This window comes from Microtus oregoni, unplaced genomic scaffold (genome assembly GCF_018167655.1).
Source record: "Microtus oregoni isolate MIOR12 unplaced genomic scaffold, Mior012 000004F_ref0000308, whole genome shotgun sequence".
NCBI classification, from domain to species: Eukaryota; Metazoa; Chordata; class Mammalia; order Rodentia; family Cricetidae; genus Microtus; species Microtus oregoni.
In genome coordinates, this window is record NW_024543063.1 from 22610786 (window position 1) to 22626490 (window position 15705).

A 15705-nucleotide genomic window follows, 5' to 3' on the forward strand; every position below is an offset into this window, starting at 1 on the left:
TGCTTCCCTGTGATAAGTGACCAATTGTCTGAGTCCATGCCTTGGTCTTAACCTGGAAAGATGAGCTGAATAATCCCTTCCTCCCCTGCACCACTTTCTTCATGACAGTTTGTCACAACAACAGAATAAAGCCAGGGCAATCTCTTTTACCGGCTGTGATTATCTCTGTCTTGTAGGAAGGTGCACACTCTAATCGGCCACTGTGCTGAGATCAGCAGCGCCTTGTTCAACTGGGATTGCTCTCTCATATTAACAGGCTCCATGGACAAGACCTGCATGGTGAGCTCAGAGTCAGCCTTGCTTTGTACTGTGTCTCTCTCCTTTATACCCTATCAGGTGTTCATCATAACACTAACAGACTTCCAAGAGGGCATGCAGTTGTAGGAGGCTGCTTGGCTGCCTGTTTGTTTCCCGGCCGCCCAGACCCCCTAAATAACCACACAGAAACTGTCATCACAGTTTGGGTTGATCCCTAGAAATCTGAAGTCTTTGTCACAGAAAAAAAATCCCTTCATACCAATTCCCAAAGCACACCACTCAGGATGTTTTTCATTTCCTTAGTAGAAAATTCTAAGTGTCTCTGCTTTGATTTCTCTGTGATCAAATGTTTGGCTGTGGTCTTTGGTTATAAATCAAAGGAAAATTAACTGATCAGGGAGAATTCTGTGTATCCTTTCTGCACAGGTATTTAGTAAGTCACACTCATATCATGAGATCACTGGGCATCAGCCCACTTTGGGGAGGAATTTGGTTACTTAGTTGATGGTTTCTGTCTCTCTCAATTTCAGTTGTGGGACGCTACAAGTGGAAAATGTGTAGCAACCTTAACAGGCCACGATGATGAAATACTAGACAGCTGCTTTGATTACACAGGGAAACTTATTGCAACGGCTTCTGCTGATGGTAAGTCATCTGTTCACATCTACATTATGGAGGAATTTATGTTTTCCTTGGAAATGGTGCCTGACTCTATACCATGCTTCATCCCCCCAAGAACTTGCTGTGATAGAAACATATGTCTTATCTCCATGATGACATGTATGTCATCAGTGTGTCCATGTCACATTCCTTTTGTGTGTTATGTGTTATTGAGGGTTTGAATCTACAGTTTTAGTATGAGCTCAGCAACACTTTTCCACTAAGTCATTCCCTTGAGTTTTATTTTGAGGTAGGATATCTCTAAGTTGTCCATGTTGGACTTGAATTTACTCTGTAGCCCATGCTGGCCTGAACTTGTGATTTTGCTAACTCAGCCTCTGAATAGTGGACATTACTGACTGTTTCAAAGATCATGGGTCCATGCTGCCTTTTTAATAATCACATGTGACGTTCTTACATTGCCTGTGTCACCTTGATAGAGCCCCACATGTCTCTACAGGTCTTAATATCTTCTGTATGTATGTGCAATGTTAACAGTCATCTCTTTGATGATTATGTACAATGTTCCTTTTTTGGGGGGATTATCAACTTGGTTACTATTGATGTTACTGGAATAAACTGCATTAACTCAGTCAGTAATGTACTGTCCCACCATGTCTGTCAAATCCCTGTGAGAAGCATATCCTATAGTATGATTCCATTACCTTGCTCATAGGCAAATACAATATCATATTATGTCATCATCTGATGACCATGTATGTTTTTCAAACTCCCTCATTCTGATTTTATATCATTGGCCTGTTTGTCATATATGATGCTGCCTGCTAACTACAAATGGTGCTATAATATTATGTGTCCCAATCCTTGATTACTGTACAATATCCATAAAGTCCCCTTCATGTTTATTTTCCCACCTTGTGCGCTTGGTCATCGCTTTGATGATCAGTTATGGTACTACACTGAACAGTCAAATAAATGCCTATTTATGGTATCAGTCTATGTTTCATATTCTGAAATACCAGTTATGATGCTATGCACTGTGTGAATGACATCTGAAAATGTTAAATGTGAAGCTGTATCAAGCCATGCTACCTCCTTTCTATCTACAAATGATAGTACATTTTCATCTCACTGGTAATCACACATGAGAATCTACAATGTCAACCAACCTCTATGGATGAGCATGTTTTATACCAGAGTCATAAGTAAAAAACACCTTTGACACCATGGTAAATTTATGTTGGTTACTTGTCCCTTTTACTTTGATGCTTGACTGGTAGCTTCTTACTCTATATGATGCAAAATATATCTTCTATATATATATATATTACTATATAGCTGTATATATTACTTCTATATGATACAATATGTATCTTTATGATTTTGCTGACAGAATCTTATTTTATATGATGCTGTAATACATATATGTATATGTATGTGTGTACACATGATGTCTATTAACAATATCTTACTCTATATAATCCTGTAGTGTGTGATCTTTACTGACAATATCTTACTCAATACAATACTATATATATATATACACATATTATCAATATTGACAATATTTTACTCTATACTCTCTACAGATAATATTAGTGTGACTTAATCCATTGAATAATTGCAATATACTATGTATGTATTATCTCTATTACAACTGGGTTTATTATCTCACTGACTGTATCAGTTATGCATAATGCTTGTGTAATCTTAAATATCATACATGATGCTTCATTAATATGTCATCTCTTTGCTAATAATTATATGACATTGTATGTCTGCACAATTTCTGATATTATGCATGATTCTATTCTGTAGGCAATGTACATGACAACTATGCATCATATTACACTGTATGCTTACCCTTTAGATATACTGCTTATGGAGCTGTAGTTTGACGACCTCACCTCCTTGATAGCCATGTGTATCCCTGCTACCGTATGGGTGAAACACTCTGATGGTACAGAATGATGTTTCAGACGTCTTCTCCAGCTCTATGACAAAAACACTCTGTGCTCATATTTAAATTTTGTGTAATGGTATGGTCTTAACTGTGATATATTGTGACAACTATGTGATGTCCTGCCATTATTCATATCTCAGATAGCATTGTAGGCATGAAAACTATTTTCATCCCCTTTTTAAGTAATGATATTATATGATTTATGATATCCATAATTTTCTCAAGTAACATTTTATTGTTGTTCATCTGCTTGATGACATATGAAGTCATCCTATGCATTAATCATGACCTTAAGCATCATGTGTGCTATCACTATATACTTCTTTTGGGCAGCCATAAAAATTGACATTTAAGCTGGGCATGATGACACTCCCCCCCTTTAATTACAGCAAGGAGATCCTTAGCTATCAAAGCCCTTTCTGAATTCTTCACACAGTAACTCTCAGGTAATAAATAACCTACTAAGTCTTGGGAAACTTGTTGCATGCAGCAAGATATAGAGATCTTATAGCTTTTGCTTTTACATTTTACTGTAGTAGTTTCTGTATATGGAGTAAACAGAAGTATGAGCTGATTGCTTCCCATATCCGCAGTCATAAAATATTTTATTTCTTCCATTAGACTGGACTGGGTAATGGGGTGGGGACCATATGTGTGAGCTTCTTCTGAGATCTGTATTTGTGATCTGTATCTATTCTTTAAGCAAGACCACATGGTCCTATTTACTGTGGCAAAAAGAAAATATTTGTATCATGAAATAAAAGTTCTCCAAATGCTGTCCTTTTAAAAATGATTTTAGTTCTTGTTAGTCCTTACTTGCTTCCTTCATTCTTTCATGTTACTTAATTTATAATAAACAGTCTAAATATGTCTCATAGGCTCCTTCTTGACTAAAGGCTACTGTGCTGTGTAAATTTAGGAGTTTGTACGCATGAAATCAATATTATAAAGCCAATCATGGAAATACCATCTCTTATAACAAAGGTCTGTAACTTTTGGACAAGGGTTGCTATGGGTAGGGGATAGAGAAAGGGCTAAGAGACAGGCAGATCTCTGTGAGTCCCAGGCCAGCCAGAACTACACAATGAGACCCCATCTCAAAAACAAACAAACAAACAAACAAACACAAATGGTATTTAGTGGGTCTATGCCATCATTCAGATATAAATGCATGATACACTAATACAATCATCTCTTATGCTGCTACACATGTTTTTGATGTTGTTTTTAATAGCTAGGTCCCATACTATATTATGTTATACTCTTGATCAGCACACAAAAATCTTCTCTGACTGCCTCATCTCCAGAAAGATCACAGATGGTGGCAGGTACTGTCACTATTATCTTCCCTATGACCACATTATGTCTCCACGTCCCCAAAAATTATGTCTGGTGATCTCTGTGTCTGTCTGGTCTTCCTGAGTCCCATGTATCATGATATGATCCAAGGCCTTGAAAATGACCTTAGATACTATCTCATCATCTCTTTGAAAACCACATTTGGCAAAATGTTATCTGTCATATCTGTTTGATATCCAATTATGATGTAAGAGTATGCTATAGGTTTATCTTTGATGACAGTTTATTAAATTGTAGCATATATACACCATCTTTTGATTACTCAGTGACAATTTAAAGCATGCATGTATCATTACGGTGCCTTGCTATGCATGCTTACAATGTATAATACACACTATGAGTTTCTGGTCTTCTTGGATAAATATAATGTGATACTACATATGTTTCAGTTTTTTAGCCAGGTACCTTGTTTTCTCTTTTCTATATCATAACTTTAATATTCTATAAATACCATATTCATAGTGATCCCATATTATGTTATACTGTTTCATCTTACCTCCTAAAGCCCTTTTATGATATTACACCATATTTATGCAGTCTTCCTTGACTGTACTGATTTCTATAGTTTGAGCTTTGACAGTCGTGAGACAAAACATCATACAACTTTATACAGAGTTTATTTTGAGTATCCATATGCTGATACTGTATATGTCTGTATCATTTCATAAAGATGATGTTTGAACTCCACATCCAACTTTGGTTCTAGAAAATGTCATGACATTTTCTTTTTTTAAAATTTTTTATTTATTTTTTTATATATTTTTACTTAAAAATTTTCCACTTCCTCCCCTCCTCCCATTTCCCTCTCTCTCCCCCCATACCTCTCCCCGCATCCCCTTCTTCCTCCCTCTCCAATCCAGAGAGCAGTCAGGGTTCCCTGCCCTGTGGGAAGTCCAAGGTCCTCCCCCCTCCATCCAGGTCTAGGAAGGTGAGCATCCTAACAGAGTAGGCTCCCACAAAGCCAGTACATGCAATAGGATCAAAACCCTGTGCCATTGTCCTTGGCTTCTCAGTCAGCCCTCCTTGTCAGCCACGTTCAGAGAGTCCGGTTTGCTCATACGCTCCATCAGTCCCAGTCCAGCTTGCTTTGATGAGCTCCCATTAGATCAGCCCCACCATCTCAGTGGGTGGGTGCATCCCTTGCGGTCCTGTCTTCCTTGCTCATGTTCTCCCTCCTTCTGCTCCTCATTTGGACCTTGGGAGCTCAATCCAGTGCTCCAATGTGAGCTGGTTGTGGTGGCGCACGCCGGTAGGATTTGCTGAAGGAGGTCGAGGCAGGAGGATCACGAGTTCGAAGCCAGCCTGGACATTTTCTTTACTTATATGTGATACCATGGATCTGAATACATATTTCCTTCATGTGTTCTGTCACACAAAACAATGTATAATCATATATGGGGATATGTTCTTTCTATGACAGTTTTCTGGTACCATATATTATACCACAGACTGACTGTTTTTCCTTCCTAGTGATCCTTCATAAGGCTACACTAACTGTCATGTCCTTGAAGATAGTAGTGATGCTATGGTTTTTATGTGTAATATGAATGACATCTTGCAAGCTTCCCACTATGTTCCCATTATATAGTGATGTACCGTGTGGCTTTGTATCATGTTTGTCCTGTCACTTTAAAATATGCATAAGAGGGGCTGGAGAGATGTCTTGATGGTAAAAAGTGCTTGCTGCTCTTGAGGGGGACCAGGGTGTGGTTCTCAACACTCAAGTTGGGGAACTCACAACTGCCTGTCAGTTCTGTTGGTTACAGCTTTTCTTCTAGTCTCCACCAGTGCCTGAACTCTTCTATAATACCTACATGCAGGCACAAACAAATAAATTTAAAAATTATTTTAAAAATAAATTTTTAAAAAATCTGCACAGGCTATCATACTAAGTGCACAGCATATCCTTGAGAATAATGTGTGATTCTACACAATATTGCATAACCACAGCAAACACCTGTGGGCTTTAGGCTGGGCCTAGTCCTTGATAACACTGCATGAAGTTGTGTGATGATTCTCCTCACTACTCTCTTAGTTCATATTTCAGTGCAACCACCTCTGTCTTTCGTGTATGATGCAAGCTATATTCTGTGTCATGCTTATTTTTTTAGAGTAATGTGGAAAGCTATATAGTCTCTCCTCTTTGTCGATAAGCACATATAATATGCACTGGCTTCTACATCATGCCCTTGAAAACTTTCATGATTTTATGTTATGGTTTTATAACTGTGGATAATTCAACAAGTTTGTCATGAATTTATGTTATGGAAAGCAAGAGAGCACATAATCATCCATACATATTTATTACATGAACTGTTAGGTCGCATAGAATATTGGAAGTTGCTCAGCAGCACTGGTTGGGGAAAGGGTGGGAGGACTAGAAATCTGAGGAATGAAGAGTTTGCTACAGTATAAGTTCACATCTAGTTTTTATTTCCTCGTTATCTGCTGCTCATTCTAGTAGCAATTGTCTTCTTTCCTTGTTCTACAAACCATTTCTTCAAAAACAATTTCTTTTTCTTTTGTGGCATTCTATAAATCTCTCCTGATTCTGTGATTCCTAAGAAGCGTTGAGATTTAGAACACTCTTGTTTTTCTCCAAAATGACAAACGTTTATTGTTTGAAGTTCAGAAATTTGGATTAGTTGGTTGCACCGAAAATGATAACACCAGCTGGTTTAATTGCCGTTCCCCTTTGGCAGCTGAGGGAGTTAAGTGGACATAAAGTAGCTCAAGACGCTTATGTCAGGACACAGTTAGGAAACTGTGAAGTGGGATGTGGCCCAGCAGTCTGCTTCTGACTTTCTCATCCTGTCTCATAACTGTGCTGTCACAGGGGTGTGCGTGCATCACAATATTTGTTTCAAGTCCCTCATCTTCTTTTTTAAGTCGCCCCACATTCCTGTGTTACTAGATTGTGAAGCGGCTCAACTGTAAGCCTTGGGTTTGTAAACATACCAATTCTAAAATAACACTAAAAAATCATTTTATCTATTTCGTTTTTTCTTATTGCACATATCACACCTTCTTCTACTTGGGAGCCCAGGATCTCTTCCGACAATTTCAGAGTCAGAGAGCGAGTCCTGTCTGTCCAGCCTCCTCTGCAGTGGGACAGCTGCATTTAGAAGGTTGAGCATGGGTATTGTCACAGGAAGGACAAGCTCAGGGCAGAGCTCATTTGTCGGAAGACAGACTTTAGGTAACGTGAAGTCCTGCATTTCAGGTGGATTAATGTCTATTCCAATCCCTCCCCAAAAGGGACAGCAAGAGTTTACAATGCGACCACAAGGCAATGCATGACCAAACTGGAAGGCCATGAAGGAGAAATCTCAAAGGTGAGCTGTTGTCGCATTTGGAGCTGTGTGTTTGCTGTAAAAAAAAAAAATATCGTAGGATATCAGAGGTTACAAGTTAACCCCCTGAGTTAATTGGCCAGAGCTTCCCTTTTAAGATAACCAACATATTTATTAATTTTTGCAGTCAGGGAAGTAATATTCCTGATATTAAGTAGCTTGAAATAGAGAGAACCCAGATAAAACAAAGTTAAGTGAATGTAATGATTTATTCCTGAGCCCTCACTGAGTCTAAAATGGTGTCTAATGTTGCTGGAGCTACTGGAGTTGAGTGGCCGAGGAGTCACCTCATTGGACTGGCTCATGTCATATCTGCATTTGATCATTATTTTAAGATGAATTTCCATGCAAAGTGACTGAAAACACCACTAAAGCAACTGATAACACCTCTCTTGAAATTGTCTACCATTTCTATTTCAGTCAAATAGATTCCTTCCTATTCACTATCTTTCCTGCATCCTTTACCAACAGTAAGTTTCCTGTTGGACAGCAGAGAGAAGGGAATGAATCAGACTGAACTTGGCCTACACATAGCTGATGTATTAGGAATCCAGGAATTTCAGTTAATTTTCCCTTCAATATACCAGCAAGCTTATTTACTTCATAGGGAGTAGAGCTGCATTTAGTTTTGGTTATGTAAAATTAATATTTTATAGATCTTACGGTGGCTAGCTAGGCATAGTGACACATGCTTGTAATTGCAGCAGGTTGGAGAGAGATACAGGATAGCAGGAATTCAAGGCCAGCCTGGGCTACATGGCACCTTGTCTCAAGCAATCAATAAAATAAAATAAACACTCCTTACCCCTTCCTGCCAATAAACACGGGTGTACTGTGACTAAAGTACTAATGTCTCTTTGGTTACATCACCCTGCCCTAAAACTCAACTACCTAAGCCTTTAATTTTAAGCTTATCCTCTCTGATTCAGCAAAAAGAAATGATATCCTAAACACTTTAAAAGCATAAACAGCATTCTTTTCAAACATCAGCAAATATTTAATTAGGTGAAAATACCCAACTCAGCAGTTTAAGGAGCTTGCCAAGTGCTTTCTTCCCAGTTCCAGTAAACATGCAAGTTTGTATTATGCAAAAAAAGCATGTGGAGCCTCAAGGGTTCTGGAAATCAGTTGTGATGGAAGGAGTGATGTTTCGGAACATTTAACAAAGTATGAACCTATCCAGGACTGCATCTCAGGGTTTTATCGGCCACTTTTTAGAAGCGTCACAGAGCAGAGTCACTCAGTGGCAGAGCTTGCTGGGACCGAGTGAAGGCTCTTGCCTCCCAGCTCAGCCCCAGTTCTTGGTTTTGTATGTGAAATCTTATCTGCTCCTTCCTTATGAAGTGATAGCTTGATGGCTTCAGAACCCTAATGGTTATAGCGAGATTCCAGCATTGTCCCTGTGTATATTCCTGTCCCTCCATCCTCTGCCCCTGTTCTTGATGGCCATTGCCTTGTGGTTGGTAAGTGCCCTGGTATCCAGACAATGGATGCTGCTGACCACTTCCTGGACTGAGAGGTAACAGAGTGGCAGGAAGGTACGGGAAAGTAGGGCATGCAAGGGCAGCCCGGGCCATGTTCCTGAGTATAGCTACCACCATGTTTGATATTTTCCCTCAATGATTGTGCATTTGTCTTTGTGAACATCTGACTGTAAGAAAATTTTGAATTCTATAATCGGTAAATTGTATGCACGTTAAGCAAATATATTGCTCACGAAGTTATTATCTGATGATAATATTTATATGGAGTACGGAGCTTAAACATTCAGTATATATTCATTCACCAACACTTAGAACGTTACAATATATTCAGTATGAACAATAATGGATTTATTATTACATTTTCATACATGTGCATAATGTATTGAATTCATAGCTATTCCCATCACCTTCCCTTGTGCCCCTTCCTCTTCTGTAGATCGCCTTCCTAGTTCCATGTGTTTGTGTGTATGACCCAGTGAGTTTCATTAACAGCTTAGAGGAGTGATGGTAATCACCTTTTGAGACTGTCCCCTGTCGTAGGCATTGTTTAGACACTGGTGAGACAGTGATGAGAAACAGACATGCCTTGTCCTCCCCACATCTTCAGTCCTAGTGGAAGTGGCCCAAATCATTGTCTTGTGATCACAGGGACTATCAGAGGAAGGCAAGAGCCAGCAGCAGGTGCCTCTGCCACTCAGATCCTGAAGGAGAACACCTCACCCAGGGGAAACATCCAAACATGCTATCTGTAATTGATGCATTTTGGGTGGCAATAGAAAAACATCCTCTTGTGGTCCTGGGTGTCTGTTCTTTCTGCGGCACAGATGTAAGGGGGTTCTGTGTGGTTTCGGTGGCAGAAGCTTGTGTGACAGGGCTGACATTGGACTTTGCAGACAGAGTAGGCTTTGTTTTTACAACCCAGCTCTGCTTCTCTTTAGGGTGAGGAAGAAACCATGAGTCTTTGGGAAGAAACTTTTGGGGTATACTCAAAGTATACAGGCACTTTGGTCTTTCAGGATTAGAGTTGTGAGAATGTAAGCAGCTAAACATTAGCATCTACATTTTTGTTTTCAGATACTAGTGCCTATATTTTTCCCATTGGGAAGAAATTGTTCTAAAAATAAATACTAGGCCAGAGAGAAGATGGGTGCTCAGTCCTCTGTTTGCCTTTGGAAATCTATTTAACCCAAACTTCAACTTGCTATTATTGCTCTTCTGTTTTGCAGATCTCTTTCAATCCCCAAGGAAACAGACTCTTGACGGGCAGCTCCGATAAGACAGCCAGAATCTGGGATGTTCAGACTGGTCAGTGCCTCCAGGTCTTGGAGGGGCACACTGATGAAATATTTTCGTGTGCTTTCAACTATAAAGGAAATATAGTTATCACAGGTATGGGAGAGATGCACACCATAGTGCTAGTTTCCATTTTAAATCTCCTACTAGACTTCTGAAATGGATCCGAGAAGAGTTCATGCTCAACCTCTGTTCAGTTTTCCAAGGGCCTCGGCTTTTTCTGGAATTTCATTTTACTCAATTATTGAATTTTTTGTTATTATTATTTTTTAAATATTTTGAGACAGGGTCTTGCTATGCATCCCAGCAATCCCCCTGCCATAGCCTCCCCAGTGCTCGGGTTGGTAGTATTAGACACCCATGCCATGTTGTCCCAGGACTCATAGGAGTGTGCTCTGCCATCGATGGTAACTGTTTGTGACTTCACATTCTGTTCCTCTAGGTCAGATAGCCAGTTAAGAACTTGTCGACCTGGATGCTCTACTTTTCTAGTGGTTACTGCTCAGCTGATGGGAGTAGACACCAATAATGTAAACAAGTCAGGACATTTGTTTTCCAATTAGAGATGTGAAATTTAAATGTCTTTTTCTTGGCTCTTCCCTACAAACATGCTAGAGTGTGGGGAAAACAATATGCACTGGACGCTTTACAACCACCAGCAGTTGTGTGACTTCCTGGTGCACTGTCCTTTGGAAAGCCTCCCATTTCACCCATGGCTGAGTAGCAGTGACCCAGGAGAAAGTCCACCTGTTCAAAGAGCAGGCATCCGAAATAAGATAACGGGAAAGTGATAGTGCGATTTGTTTCATCAGGCAGCAAGGACAATTCCTGCAGGATATGGCGTTGACCCAAGGGCTTTGCTTTGGAGCAGGGCTGTTGGCAACAGTGATCAAGAACTTGAACTCCCAGAGAACAAGTGAGCCTATTTCCTCACCCATGGAGCGGCCTGTCCTTCACTTACATGCATGACCATGAAAACTGATGGACTTATATAATTTCTTAGTATTATCATAAGTGATGTCAAGAGCAAGCATAATATATGGTAAATGTCACTAATTGTTTTAGTTGTGCTTTGTGTTTTAATAGCATCAGGATACTGATAAATAAAATCAGAGTGCCTTTACAGTACTTCTTCCAGATTCTAGAATCTTCTAGATTCTACCTGAAGGTTGATGTTAGTTTATCTTCAATAAATATTTAGACAAAATTTCCTATGAAGAGTGTTTTATTATATGTTTGAATGGTAAGATAATAAATATAAAATGATTCTCACCAGAAAATATATTCTGCATTAAAAGTGGCATAAAATACATGTAGGTAGCTTTATCTCTAAGGATGTATTAACAGAATTGTTATTCAGATTAGAAAATTAAAAAACCCAGAATGAAAACATAGAAGTATAAGAGAAAACAACCAAAGTGTTGCTAAAATATTGAAAACATCTTGGGGTGCTGGAGAGATGGCTCAGCAGCTAAGAGCACTTACTGCTTCTGCAGAGGACCCGGGTTTATTTTCCAGCACTAGTAGCAGGCTGTGATTCGAGTTCCAGAAAATCTGACATGGTCTCCTGTCTCCTGTGGTCACTTGCATTTATTTACGTGATACACATAAACTCATGAAGATACACAAACACACACACCTTTAAAGATCCATTATCCATTGTTTATCCCTTCTACTGAGAATATTTAGATCTACTAACAAATATGTAAAGGCACAAAGTCACCACATGATATCCTAAATTTATATTTATTTGTCACTTAACTACAAGTTTTTACCCTTTGACCAATTTGACCAATACCTTTCAGCTTTACCCACTGTAGCCCTGGTTACTACTCATTGACCATTTCTATTGAGTTTGGTTTCTTTTTCTTTTTAGAAGCTGTATATGCCTGAGATCATGCACTGTATTGTGTTTTACTTTCTGGCACAATGTCCTCAATACTTTTCTACTTTAGCAAATAGAATTTTTCTCTTCTTTTTTTTTTTTTTTTTTTTTTCTTGACTCTTAGCGCAGTTTATTTTAGAAGCAACTTTGAATCAGTCAGAGGGTAAAATGCCAAGTGGCACATGGGGAATCACCCGCTGCTTGCCAGAGGTGGAAACCATCCAAAGGTGAGCGAAGGTGAATTTTTCTCTTCTTAATGCCAAGCAAGAGCACTCTCTGTATCTATGTATGTGCACTTTCTGTTCATTTATTTGTTTATGTTCTACATATTTATTGTGTGTGCCCACCGTGCACACATGTAAGTAATAGGACAGCTTGATAAAGTCAGTTCCCTTCTTCCACCACATGGCATCCCAGGGTTGATGATTAAACTCAGGTTGTCAGGCTTGGCAGTAAGTGCCTTTGCCTTTCCCCTCTGGGTCAGCTCACCAGCCCTGCTTTCCTTTCCGCTTACGGTTTCCATTGCAGGGCTTTAGATGGTGTAGTCTTATTACTTTTACTTCTTGTGCTTCTGAGATTACATCCAAACATTCACCATCAAGATCAGTGCCACAGCCAGGCAGTGGTGGCACATGCTTCTAATTCCACACTCGGGAGGCAGCAATTCAAGGTCAGCCTGGTTTATAGAGAAACCCTGTCTCAAAAAGCAAAACAAACCAATAAAAATATCAGTGCCATAGTACATTCCTCTTACAGTTCTTTGGTGAGTCTTATGGTTTCAGGTCTTAGTGTTAAGAGTTCCAATGGATTTTTGAGCTGGCTTTTGTGTATAGTGTACAGTATTTGGTTTTGCTAGCTTTCCGCCATTGTAATTCAAATATCTAAGATAATAAAAACCAACTTCTGGAAAGGTTTAATTTTGTTCATGTTTTTAGAAGTTTCAATACATAACTGGTTGATTCAGTTGCTCTTGAACTTGTGGTAAAGGAAATGGGCAGTTACATCACACAGCTACGTCATTTATATCATGACGATGCAGAAAGGTGAGAAGTGCGGGTATAGCAGGAAGAAGAGGGAGAAAAAGAGATGGAGTGGGGAGGGAGAGACAGAGGAGAGAGAAACACTGACTGAGGCGGGGGTCCCATAATCCCTTTTGAAGATATGCCTGCATTGATCTGGAACCTCCCTTATGGCCCCATCTCTTAATGTTTCCATTACTTCCCTGTTACCACCAAGTTGGAGAGTAATCCTTTAGCACATGCGACTTCAGGGCATGTTCCAGATCCAAACCACTGCAATACAGATACAGCTGTATTTATTGCATGCAGATATTGTTTCTCCAACACTTTATCAAAGAGACTATTCTTTCCCCCTTGTGGTGGCTACTTTTAAGACTCTAAACGAGTGGACACATACTTGGGACTCTTTGGTGACTTTACTTCATGTGTTATGTTTAACTATTAACTTGACACATTTGGGAAGGGGGATCCGCAGGTGAGGAACTGCCTCAGTTGGATTAGCCTATGGATATGTTTGTGAGACATCTTAATTGCTAATTGGTGTAGAAGGGTTTAGCACACTGTAGGTTATGCCATCCCTGAGCAAGTGGTCCTCGGTTCTACACAGAACATAGCTAAGCGAGCTGGAGGGAGCAGGCCAGCAAACAGTGTTCCTTTGTTGATTTCTGCTCTGAGCTTCTGCCTTGAGTCCTACCTTGATGTCCCTCAATGACAGAGTATTTGGAAGTATAAGCCAAATAGACCCTGCTCTACCTGACGATGGTTTGGTCATTACTGTATCACAGTACCAGAAAGCAAACTAGGGCAGTCATATTACACCATTCAACAGAGTCAGCCAATATACAGTTAGTAGACATTCAATGTCTTATAAACCAGCTAAGGTATTGGCAGCTTTGACCTCATAATGGTTTAGTCCTCTTGCTTTTATGTATCAATGAAGTCTTACTTTTCATTCCCCTCCCACAAGTACTGGGGACCAAAACTTGTGCTATCACATGCTAGACAATCATTTTACCACTGAGCCATACTCTTGTCCCCTTTCCGTTCCTTTCCTTTCCTTTCCTTTCCTTTCCTTTCCTTTCCTTTCCTTTCCTTTCCTTTCCTTTCCTTTCCTTTCCTTTTTGAGACTATGCCTTGCTAAGTTTCCCAGACTGCATTGATTCCTTCTGTAGCCCAGACCAGCTTTGACTTTGTACTTTTCCTACCCCTAACTCTTGAGAAGCTGAGATTATAGCCCTGCTATTCCAGCACTGAAAGGAAATATTTCTTAAAAGAATATTCCTAAGGATTTTAGATACCACAACCTGCTTAAAAATAAGTGCCTAAATAGTGGAAAATGATGACATACCCATTTTATTTTCATTTGAATGAAAGGCAGCATGATACTATAAGAAAGCCTGTGGAGTACTTAGTCAGGTTGCCTGGATACACAGTTTCCCACCAGGTACTAGCCAGGCCCAGCCCCACTTAATTTATGAGATTAGGAATACCCAGAGGGGTATGAGCACACAACATCTAGACATATGTTCTGACTTCTACCTTTAATTGTTGGGAAGCCTCCGTACCACTGTGATTCTCAGTCTCCTATTTTCAAAAGTTAAAATAATAGTCCTGTTTTAGGATTATGGATATCTAGTGCATATACGCATGTGATAAATATTAGTTACTATTTGTGTGGTTAATAATTTTGTGATTAGTATATATGAACACATGTCTTAGAACAGAACACAATATTTTTTTCAGAACTTACAATAAAGACCCGAACTGAACTATTTTGATGTTTTATAGTCTTAAGGAGAAACAGATCAATTTTTATCACATAAAATCTAACATTCATATGATAATGTGTCTTTTTATTAATATATGTTCTATACATTTTCTACTCCTCCCCCAGCTCCTCCTCTGCCCCTGCCAATTTCACATGTCTTCTTCCTTTTTTTTTCTTTTTTCCTTTTCAATGTGTTGAAGGAGCTAGGGGCAGCGTTCCTGCCGCCCGGCTCCTGGCCGCCCGGCTCCTGGCCGCCAGCTAGCTTTACCCAAAATAACTACAGGGAGACTGTATTCTTTTAAACACTGCCTGGCCCATTAGTTCTAGCCTCTTATTGGCTAATTCTCACATCTTGATTAACCCATTTCTAATGATCTGTGTAGCACCATGTGGCTTACCAGGAAGGGTTTTAGCCTACATCTGTCTAGGGTTGGAGAATCATGGCTACTGACTGACTCGGCTTCTTTTCTCCCAGCATTCTGTTCTGTCTACTCCGTTTACCCAATGAAATTAACAAAAAACAGAAGACTCCCACATCATCAATGTTCTTTATAGATTTCACATCATACTTTCCAGTCCCATTCTTGTCCCCATCCCTTTGAATCCACATTCTGCCCCTGCAGCTTCTCCACCCCACCAAACAAAATTTAAAAGAAAAGAAAAATCTCATCATGGAGGCTGCAGTGTGGCACAGTGAGTCAC

At 39.6% G+C, this 15705-nt stretch overlaps 1 protein-coding gene across 1 annotated transcript in view; it reads left to right on the forward strand.

Annotated features, from left to right (window-relative positions):
- Window positions 1–11407, forward strand: part of Daw1 (dynein assembly factor with WD repeats 1) — a 43422-nt gene extending 32015 nt beyond the window's left edge. The window contains exons 9-13 of the mRNA XM_041650816.1: window positions 177–279; window positions 789–903; window positions 7460–7536; window positions 10265–10427; window positions 11144–11407. Of these exons, the coding sequence (XP_041506750.1) occupies window positions 177–279; window positions 789–903; window positions 7460–7536; window positions 10265–10427; window positions 11144–11178 (493 nt within the window). The 3' untranslated portion in view covers window positions 11179–11407. The remainder of the gene's footprint in view (window positions 1–176; window positions 280–788; window positions 904–7459; window positions 7537–10264; window positions 10428–11143) is intronic.
- Window positions 11408–15705: the final 4298 nt, after the last annotated feature.